Source organism: Leptopilina boulardi, unplaced genomic scaffold (genome assembly GCF_019393585.1).
Source record: "Leptopilina boulardi isolate dan_hultmark-lab unplaced genomic scaffold, ZJU_Lbou_2.1 LbouV2_255, whole genome shotgun sequence".
NCBI lineage: Eukaryota > Metazoa > Arthropoda > Insecta > Hymenoptera > Figitidae > Leptopilina > Leptopilina boulardi.
Genome location: NW_026137813.1, coordinates 402,996 through 413,914, shown reverse-complemented (window position 1 = coordinate 413,914; position 10,919 = coordinate 402,996). Strand labels below are relative to the sequence as shown.

Sequence of the window (10,919 nt, the reverse complement as noted above, 5' to 3'; positions counted from 1 at the left end):
TAAATTCTTTTTTAGAAATTTGTCCTATTTAATTGAAATTTTAAAAATTTACGTCTTCGAATTATTCTTATTGAGAAATTATTAAAATATATTTAATATCTAATAGCATTAATATTATTTAAAGTAAAATACTTATAAACTGATTCAAAATAAAAATAAAAAAATTACTTTTTCGACTTTTTTTGTGCTTTAAAGTCGATCCGAGGGCTGATTTTATCAACAGTTTCTTTTTTTAAGGTGGAATATTTTCTACAGAGAAAAATTGTTTGTAAAAAAAAATGACAATTTTCGAATTTATGATAAAAAATCAAAATGTACTTTTTTTCAAAAATAGAAAATCGCTCTTTTATCATTTTTAAGGAAATATCGTCAGTGAGGAAAGAATTAAAATAAAATTTAAGAAAATCTGAAATCAATACAAATTTTTAAATAAATATAAACATTTATTTTTTACATTATTAAATTTATGAAATATAATTGTTAATTAATTTAAGAAAATCTGAAATCAATACAAATTTTTAAATAAATATAAACATTTATTTTTTACATTATTAAATTTATGAAATATAATTGTTAATTTTTCTATTTATAAATTCTTTGTGGATCAGAATTTGTAAAAGCCATTTTACAAACATTGCATTCATTATTAATAGAGAGTAAAATTTTTCTACAAACAATATGATTACAAGGGAGTCGATAAAAAATACTATTTTTACAACAATCACAATTATCAGTTGATAATGATGTGGGATTTTTGTTTAAATTTGGTTTTTTAACACTAGACGAATTAATTCCTAAATTAATTTTACGTTTAACTGGCAGCAATGGTAAAACATGACAATGAAGTTTTTTTTGTTTTAAATTAATTTCCGCATTATTATGATGATTATTATTATTACTATTGTTGTATTTCATTGAAGTTTGAATAATACTATTGGATAATTTTTCTCCTTGAGATTTTTGACTATTTATTAATTTAAGAGACGATTCTGGCCTTGTTTTACTGCCCAAGACGCGAGGTAATTTTTTTACTTCTTCATTATTACTGTTTTCAAGTAAAAATTTATCAATTTGAGCTTTGAGCGCCGTTGCAGCGAGAGCACGTCGAATTTCACTCAAGGGAATTCCTGTAAATGGATCGGAAGATGGTCGGCCCCAGATGGCCTCATTTTGTTCGTGTTTGTCTAATGTACTTTGATCTATCACTTTGCCACTTGGTAAAATAATCGGCTGAGTCATTATTTCCCATGTTATTGGATCTAGAAAATTTTCTGGTACCTCCAGAGATTCGGGAAGTTTTCTGAAAAATATAGAAAAGAAAAGAAAATATCAACAATGAAAATTAAAAATAAAAATAGTCATCATAAATTTATATCTACTTTATTATAAACTGAAATTATAATTTTAAATTTTATATTGGGATCAACCCATTATATTTTATCTAAATTCGTTGGGAATTGTTTTTACAGGCCTCGAATTATAAGACTTTTTCGACTTTTACGATTATTTTTCAAAAATGCGATTTTTTTCGATTTATTTCAATAAAATGCGACTTTTTCGACTTTTCCTTACATTTTTTTTTAAATATATAATCCAGATCTTCTTTATTTCAAAATTATTTAACAAATTTTTAACTGAAATTCTTGACTAAATTAATTATTTTTAATAATTTTAATGAAATTCTTCACAAATTTAATTATTTTAAACTATTTTTTAATTAAAATTTTTATGAAATTTAATAATTGTTTATAATTTTAAAAAAATTACCAAAAAAATTTTTATTTAAAATCATTTGAAATTTAATTATTTGCAAAAATTTCAATTATTTTTAATGATTTTTATAATATTCTTCGAAAATTCAATTATGATTTCTAATAAATTCTTCATCAAGAGAAATCACTAAAAATTTCTCTTTTTATGATTATTGTCTTAAATTTAACACAATCTTTTGAAATTCAATTATTTTCAACAATCTTCAATTTAAAAGCTTCTAAAATTTTTTGAAATTTAATAATTTCAATTATAATTCTCCTGAAATTCAATTATTTTTAATGATTTTTATAATATTCTTAAAAAATTCAATTATTTAAAACTATTTTTCACTTAACAAGTTTTCAAATTATTGTATTTTTCTCTGCAATTTTAAATAAATTTTTTAGAAACAGAAATCATCAAAGATTTTTAATTAAAAATTACTTGAAGTTCAATTAATTTCAAAAATCTAAATTGTAAATCTTTGAAAATTCAATTACTTTTAAAAAATTGTATCTAAAATTATTTGAAATTAAATAATTAAATCTTTTGAAATTTAATTATTTCTAAAAATTTCAAGCTATAACTCTTCCAAAGTTCAATTATTTTTAATAATTTTAATATTTCTTTAAAAATTCAATTATTTAAAAATGTTTCAAATAAAAATTCTAAAATTCAATTATTGTCAGAATTTTTTTTTTAATTTTGTCTTTTTTTATTAAAAATTAAAAAAATTTACGTCTTTGAATTTGAAATATTGGAAATAAATTTTCTTGATAATCTTCCTATAGAATTATTAAAATGGATTTAATATCTAATAACATTAATTATTTAAAGTAAAATTCTTATTAATTAATTAAATTTAATTAAAATAAAGAAATCGACTTTTTTTTGGAATTTAAATCGACTAACAAACAAATCAAATCACATCAACTAACAACAATTTGTAAAACTACTTTTTTTGCGCCTTAAAGTCGATCTGAGGCCTGTAAGTATAGTTTTAATGTATTTTCATATAATATACTGACTTTTTAATTTTATATTATAGAGAAATATAAAAGAATTTCTTTTTATGTTGAGATTTTCAGAATAATCGCTGATTTTTAACCCTAAATTATTTTTTTATTTTAAATAATAGTTTAATATTTTGCCTACAAAATATTCATATTAATTTTTTCGAATTTTCATTTTACAGAATAAATTATCAATCGATTGTCGCAATGTTGGCGAATTTTTATTTAGACAAAAATTAATTAGCCAGAAATTCAATTTGATCGAATCCCATTTTGTACGAAACTTTGTTTCGTAGAATATTCATTTTGCAGAACATTAATTCAAAAGAATCTTAATTATAGCAGTTTTTAAAAAATAATTATTTCTCACATTTTTATTCAATTAAAAAAAAAAAAAAAAAATTCAGAATAATAATTGTAAATAACTCACTTGTCGTTATCATTTTTCGAAGTAGATTCCTCCCTCTTATTATTATCATTATGAACAATTGAAGAAACATTTCGTTGTGACCACAAACTGCAAACAGTTGCAATAACATCTTTTCCACATTGTGGCGAGACATATCCCCAAATTTCCACTTTTCCCAATGCAGAAACAGAATTTTCTGTCTTAACAATGCTTATTCTTAATTTATTCACATAATTAACAAGACGTAAATTTGATGATTTTAAACGACATTGAAGAAAATTTGATGGACTTGAAATAATTGATGGATCCATGTCATTTCTATGAAATATTATACCCGAATGTGATGAATTTAAATAGCCATTAGAAATACAAGTATATAATATTGTTATTTCATCTGATGATTTTGTATGAATTTGAAAGCCAGATGATTTTTGTGCACCAACATTTGGCCAAATAATAATATGACTTATACGAATATTGCAAATAAATTGAAAATCAACATGAATTGGTGGTTTAATACATGAATAAACCATAAATCCATTTTGTGATTTATTTACTAAATTTTCCACATCATAACCTTCTGTGCTAATAGTATTGCATTTTACTTCTGTTCTCAGAGAAGGATCACAGAAATTTATAAGCATTTTTTTTATATTTATATTTCTTAATTGTTCACTTTTAAAAGTAGTGTAATGATAAAAAAATTCATTGTTTTAATTGTTTTTTTTTGTCAACACTTGGAAAAATATGTCAAAATTAATATAAACACATTTTGAGGTTAGGTTTGCTTAAAGGGGACTTTTGACTGTTCAATTCCATTGGTGGACGTAAATAATATGTTTATGATTGACCAATCAAATGTGTAATTACTTATGAAATTGAATATTTGCCTTAAGCGCCTTAAGGTTTTCAGTTTTTCACGCGCGGTAGTATCCTAACCTTTTTAACCTATGTATGCACGTGTTTTTATATGAAAAAAAAACTAAATGTTAACAAACAAATTATAATAAACTAAGGATTTATTGTTCACTAAACTGTAAAATTTAAGGGATATTTATTTTTCTCAAATTGTGTCATGTATATAATTGATTAGTAATTTAAAAAAGCGTATTTTCTTTTTGGAGTCACGTAAGTATATCATAATTTTCATATATGCAGTCAATTGTATTTTAATAATTATAATTTTCTATATTTTCCATGACAATATTGTTATAAAATTATTTTACTCAAATTAATTTGAAAAATTTGAGGTTAAATAATTAATTGCAATTCAAGAATTGAGGAAATTAGAGAAGAGAAGAATTAATATTAAAAGATGTGTTTAATTAACATATTTTAGTTGCAAAATACTTTTTTTTATTAAATAATCGGTAAATTTTCACGATTTTTTTATATATAAAAAAATTAAAATTCGATTGTTTGTTTTTTAATAAATTATTACACAAAAAATTTAATAATACCAGCATCAGGAAATGTTTATATTTTTATTACAGAGAATAAAATTTTGAAGTAAAAGGTAAAATTGTTTAACAATTCATGTTTTTCTAAATTGTTAATTTTTAAAAAGTCGGTAATTTCGTAATATTATACCGTAGATGGTTTAAATAACAAGACTTTTTTTAAAAACGACATATAAAAATATTAAACTAAAATTATTCAAAAAGAAATTGTTTTTTAAAATATTTTTGATTTTTGAATCGTTATTTTTGTAATAATTTATAGTAAAAATTTCAGTAATAAATCAATTGATACTTTTTTAAATATTTTGTTGGAGTGGTTATGATAATTAATATAAAACAAATTTTAAACAAATATTTCAAAAAGTTACATGTTTTTAAAATTTTTTTAGTCTTAAAAAGTAAATAATCTTGGATAAAATATTCAAGCCTCGGATTTTATGATTTTTTTTTTAAAATACAACTTTTTTTCGACTTATTCTAATAAAAGACAATTTTTTTGACTTTGGTATTTTACAAAATAAAATTTAAAAAATTATTGAATTTATTAAATTAAAAACTGGACTGTAGCTCTTTTAAAATTAAATTATTTTTTATAAATTTCTATTTAAAATTTAATTATTTAAAGTATTTCCTAATTTTTTAATAAAAAAAAATTTATTATTTAATTATTGTCTGTAATATGTAAAAAAAAATTTTGAGCAATTTAATTTTACAAAAAATTTAAATTTAAAATCTCTTAAAATTCAATTATTTTTAAAAATCTTTAATATGTCACACTTACAAAACTCAATTATTTTTTTAATTGTCTAACATTTTTTTGCCAAATTAATAATTTTCAATAATATTAATTATTTTGTTTAAATTCAAATAATTTTTTTTTTTTGAAATTTTTGAAAATTTGTTTCAGTTTAATTTTGAAATATTTATTTATTTATTGAAAATATATGAATAAAATTTCTTGATAAATGACCATGCAATTATTCATATTAAGAGAATTGTTAAATATTTATTTTTAATATCTAATAACAATGATTAATAGAAATAAAATATTTATTAAAATTTAATTCGCCAATAGATTAAAAAAAAAGAATTTTGAACTTTGGAATATATACAGAATTGAATGTAAAAAATATATTAAAAATTATTTTTTGAAAAAATGTTCAAAAAATTTTAATATAATCGAATCTTTGATTTAAATTATGATTTAGATATAAAAAAAATATAATTTAAAATCAATTAAAATTTAAATGATTTAAATTGTGATTTAAATAATTACAATTCTGTTAAATAATATTTAAGTTACTGCATATTATACTAAAATTAATTTTTCAGTCATATCAACACACTCACACAATGGCAAAAGTAAAAAACAAAAAATCAAAATTAGCCGATGTCTATGCAAAAAAGCGTAAACAACAACAGGCAAAGAAAACAATAACTCCCTTTGAAATTCATGTAAATAGAGATAAACGAAAAGTTTTAGGACAAAAGAGTAAATCAGATCGTGGTCTTCCCGGTATTTCACGAACAAAAGCAATAGCAAAACGAAAGGGAACATTACTTCAAGAATATAAATTTAAAGATAAAGATAATATTTTATTGGATAAACGTTTACATCAAAAAAATCCCAACATGTCCGAAGAGGAGAAAGCATTGGCAAGATTTGCCAAAGAACGAATGAAATTGCAAAAAAAGAAAAATATATTCAATTTAAATGATGATGAAATTTTAACACACAAAGGACAGGCAATAATGGATATTGAAAAATTTGATAATCCAATGAGCGATGAAGATGATTATAGCGATGATGAAAATCGTGATGGAAGATTGGGTAAAAAATTTTTAGACGAAGCTCACTTTGGCGGTGGACTATTGTCAAATCCAAGTGGTGAAAAATCGAGAAAAAGTGTTATTGAAGAACTTATAGCCGAGTCAAAAAAACGTAGAGACGAGAGAATAAAGAAACAGGAGAAAATTGAAGATTTAACAAAAAAACTCGATACCGATTGGAAGGATCTTTTGCCAATAATAACAAATTCAAATAAATCATTAGAGACAAATGAGGAAGAAAAATTGAAAGCCAATGATTATGATATTACAATGCGTCAATTGAAATTTGAAATTCGTGGTAATCCGACTGATAAATTAAAATCTGAGGAACAAATCGCTGAAGAAGAACGAGTAAGTTTGGAGAAATTAGAGGAAGACAGATTACAAAGAATGATTGGTTTTGAAAAGGATATGTATAAAAAACATAGATCCGCCGACGATTTGGATGATGGTTTTGTGGCTGAAAATATAAACGATGAAGATGATGATGATAAAAAAGAAGAGAAAGATTCAGAATCTGAAGATGAATCTGAAGATGAAGAGGAAGCAGAAGAAAATGAACAAGATGAAGAAAAAGAAGAAAATGAACAAGAAGAAGAAGAAAAAGAAGAGGAAGAAGAAGAAAATTCGCAACATGAAGAAGATAATGAGGATGAGGAAAATGAAGATGAAGATGAAAACGAGAAAGAATCAACAAATAAAAGAGAGCAAAGTCTGAATGAAAATTCCAATGAAGAAAGTGATAATGAAAGTTCAGAAGACGAAGACAATTTGTCGGATTTAAAAGTATCGGATTCATCCAGTGAAGATGAAGAATTGCCAATTAAAAAATCCTTTTCCAAATTGGTAACTAAATCGAAATTGGAAAATTTTAAAATCTCAAAAAATCAAGAATCCATTGTCAGTGAAAGTGAAAAAATGTTAGAGAAAGCAAGAGCGGAATTACCACATACGTTTAAAGTTCCCGAAACTTATGAGGATTTAAATAAATTATTATCCACACATAATGAACATTATCAATCGGTTATTGTCGAGAGAATTATTAAATGCAATCATTGGTCATTGGGAACAAAAGGAAATAGAGAAAAATTGGCTGGATTATTTGAACATTTATTAATGTACATAGATTGTTTTGATTTGTCAAGTGAAAATAGTATTGTCAAGAGTTTTCAAATATTAGACAGGTAAATATATAAATTGAAATTAAATTCTAATTGGATTCACAAATTCTAAAATTTACTCAATATATCTCAATAAAAATATTTTATATTAAAAAAAAAAATGTGCAAAAAAGCGGCTGATTTGAAGAATATCCCAATTTATAAATTAAAAAATTTATAAAATTTATTAATAATTTAAAATATTTTTTTTTATAAAATTTTACCCATTTGTATTATAAATATTTAAAAATATAATATTTTGTAAAAGTAACAGTTAAAAAAAATTCTATCTTAATATTTTAAAAAAATTTCCATATGATTATAAAAGAAAAATAAACTTTTTTTCAAGATTGTGTCCTCATCTTTATGACTTGGCTCATGCGAGTGCTGAAAATGCAAAGAAATGTTTGCAAGAAATTATTAAAACAAAACACAATGAATTTGAAGAAAAAAAGAAAAAATACGTTGGAAGCAATTTGGTAAATTTTTTTTTCTTTTTTGAATCTCACAATTATTTTTAAGTATCATTATTCTAAAAAAAAAAAACAAACAAACTAATATTTGTTATTTATTGTTACAGTTGATGTTCTTAAAATTAGTATCTCTTATTTTTCCAACATCCGACTTTAGGCATCCGGTCGTCTCTCCTTGTTTAGTATTCATGTCACAAATACTCTCAAGATGCTCAGTTAAGAGAAAAAGTCACATTTCTAAAGGCTTATATATATGTACACTTATACTAGAGGTTCGTTAAAAATATTATTATTATGAAAATTATAAAAATTAATTTTTTATTTCAATTTAAAAAAGAATTAATTAAATTAGAATTTTTTTTTCAAAATTGTTAATTGAAATATTAATATTTAATTTTTAAAAACATATTAAAATTAATTATTATTAATTGCAATAAAATTCTTTATAAGCGAAAGAAAATGATCTGAAAAAAATTTCTATATCCATCAGAGAAAAAATATATTTATCTCAAAACCAAATGAATATTTATTTGTTTCAAATGCCAATAAAATATTTTTTTTTGGTGTAAGACTTAAATAAATAAACAATAAATATAAATAAATACAAAATAAATAATAAATATAAATAAATAAATAATTAAATAAATATTTAAAAGAAAAACAATAATTGTTTCAATTTTCAGTATACGACATTGAGTAAACGATATTCACCAGAGGTGATAAATTTCTTACGTGGTTTAATATATTTATCGATGCCAAAACCACTGGTCAATAAAGCGATTAAAGTTATTCCACCTTTCAAGCGTGATGGTGATTTTAGCAATTTATTGCAAATTGATGAAAATATGAAAAATCACAAGTTAGATCTCAGTAAACCACAAATGAAAGCATCAGATTTAATTGATGATGAAATAGATAGTGATTTTAAATTGCGAGTATTTGCAACGACAATAAATTTAATTTTTGAATTTAAAAAACAATACGAAGAATTGGATACTGTCTATGCAATTTTTGAACCAATTTTAAAAATGTTAAAATCTGATTTCATTAAGAAATATCCCAAAAATTTGAGACAAAAGGTAAAGGAATTAAGTGAAGAATTGGAATTGATGAAATTGAAAAAATTGGAATTCATTGTACGGGAGAAGAAAAAACCAAAAGCATTGAGATTATATGAACCACGAATTGAGAAAGTGTAAGTTTAGCAAAGAAAAAAAAATCAAATAATTAAAAAAAATTAAATTGAAAATTTAAAAAAAATTTTTATTAATAATTTTTAATTTTATTAATTTACAGATACGAAGGTAGAAGGCATAAGAAAATGTCACAGGAGAAGGCCGAGAGAGAGAAAATGATTCATAAAATTAAACGTGAAATGAAGGGAGCAATAAGAGAAGTACGAAGAGATTCGTCATTTTTGGCGAATTTGAAAATTAAAGAACAGATCAAGAGTGACGTGGAACGTAAGCGAAAGGTGAAAGAAATTTTCGGCGATGCTGCTGTTCAACAAAGTGAATTTAATAAAATGAAACGAAAAAAGTAAGTTATTTTTAGAACGAATTAAAGAATTAAAAAAGAAAAACAACAAAAAAAACAAACTAAGTAAAATATAATATACTATTTAACAAATATTTTTTATTAATAACAAAATATTACGTTGACAATTTGTACAAAAGAATTACTTTTTTGTATATAACATTGTTTGTAAATTTAAACAAAACAAATATTTCTTACTGTAAAAAGTATTTTTTTCTTTTATAAAAATATCAACAAAATGTAACGTTGACAAAATATTTTTCTAATTTCTGATGATATTTTTATAAAAATGAATATTTTTTTACTACAAATGAACTCAACAATTGTTTTGTTTTTTTTTTTAATTTAAATATTCAATTTTCATCGTTTTAAAAATAGATTTGATTTATAAAAATATAAAATATTTGTATATAAAATATTCTTATATTAATAAAAAATAAAACAGACCTAATCAAAGTACTTTCAATTCATAAAAAATATTTAGATTTTTATTTCATAATAAATAACATTAATTAACATTAATTAAAATGAAAAAATTGTAAATATAAAAATTTTAATTATATTTGATTTTAATTTAAAGTAACATTATGTTAAATAGAATTTGAATTATTTGAAAAATTAATGAGCAAAGGTAAAAAAAAAATTGTAGTTGTAAGTTGAAAAAAAAATCACTTTCAAAAAGTCACTGTAAGAAATAAAGTGAAGAATGTAACGAATGACTAAAGCACTTAACGCTTTCAGCAAATGAAATCAATCTTATTTAATCCTATTTCAAGACTTTTTGTGCGGGATATTAAAAAAAAAAAAATTAATACATTTATTTTGTATATGAATTCAAATACTTCATTAAATTATTTAATTAATTATTAAGCGATTTAAAGTGCAGGAAATACAAAATTAAATAGAATTTTTTTTTTAAATACCAAAAATAATTAATTTGAAATTCAAGAAAAATTCTGTGATTACAATAATCGAATATTTATATCCATAGATAAATATTTTATTGACGTTTATTTGAGACAAATAAAATTTATTTGAAATAAATAAAAATGTATTTTTCACAGAGCCTAATAACTTTTTATTTATTTTAAATAAATTTTTTTTATTTAACTCAAAATGGTATTGCGATATTTTCAACAAAAACCGCAAAATCGGTTTGAAATTGTTTTTCAATTTTCAAAGTGTTTAAATATTGATTCTTTAATAAATATTATCCTTTTTTTCCATAAAATAGAAATAAACAAAAAAAGTGGAGAATTTAATTCATATTTTGGTGAAATCGATAA

The 10,919-nt window shown here is 21.8% G+C and overlaps 2 protein-coding genes across 2 annotated transcripts; one reads left to right on the top strand and one right to left on the bottom strand.

Moving 5' to 3' along the window:
* Positions 1 to 521: 521 nt before the first annotated feature.
* On the bottom strand, positions 522 to 3,964 carry LOC127280822 (RING finger protein 37). Its single transcript, XM_051304089.1, has 2 exons — positions 3,196 to 3,964; positions 522 to 1,300 (listed from the first exon to the last, which is right to left on the bottom strand). The coding sequence occupies exons 1-2, from the start codon at positions 3,816 to 3,818 to the stop codon at positions 583 to 585; spliced, it is 1,341 nt and encodes a 446-aa protein (XP_051160046.1). The 5' UTR covers positions 3,819 to 3,964; the 3' UTR covers positions 522 to 582.
* A 130-nt stretch (positions 3,965 to 4,094) lies between these two features.
* LOC127280815 (nucleolar protein 14 homolog) lies at positions 4,095 to 10,033 on the top strand. The gene is made up of 6 exons (XM_051304080.1): positions 4,095 to 4,302; positions 5,967 to 7,648; positions 7,974 to 8,103; positions 8,205 to 8,369; positions 8,781 to 9,292; positions 9,394 to 10,033. The coding sequence occupies exons 2-6, from the start codon at positions 5,988 to 5,990 to the stop codon at positions 9,638 to 9,640; spliced, it is 2,715 nt and encodes a 904-aa protein (XP_051160037.1). The 5' UTR covers positions 4,095 to 4,302; positions 5,967 to 5,987; the 3' UTR covers positions 9,641 to 10,033.
* Positions 10,034 to 10,919: the final 886 nt, after the last annotated feature.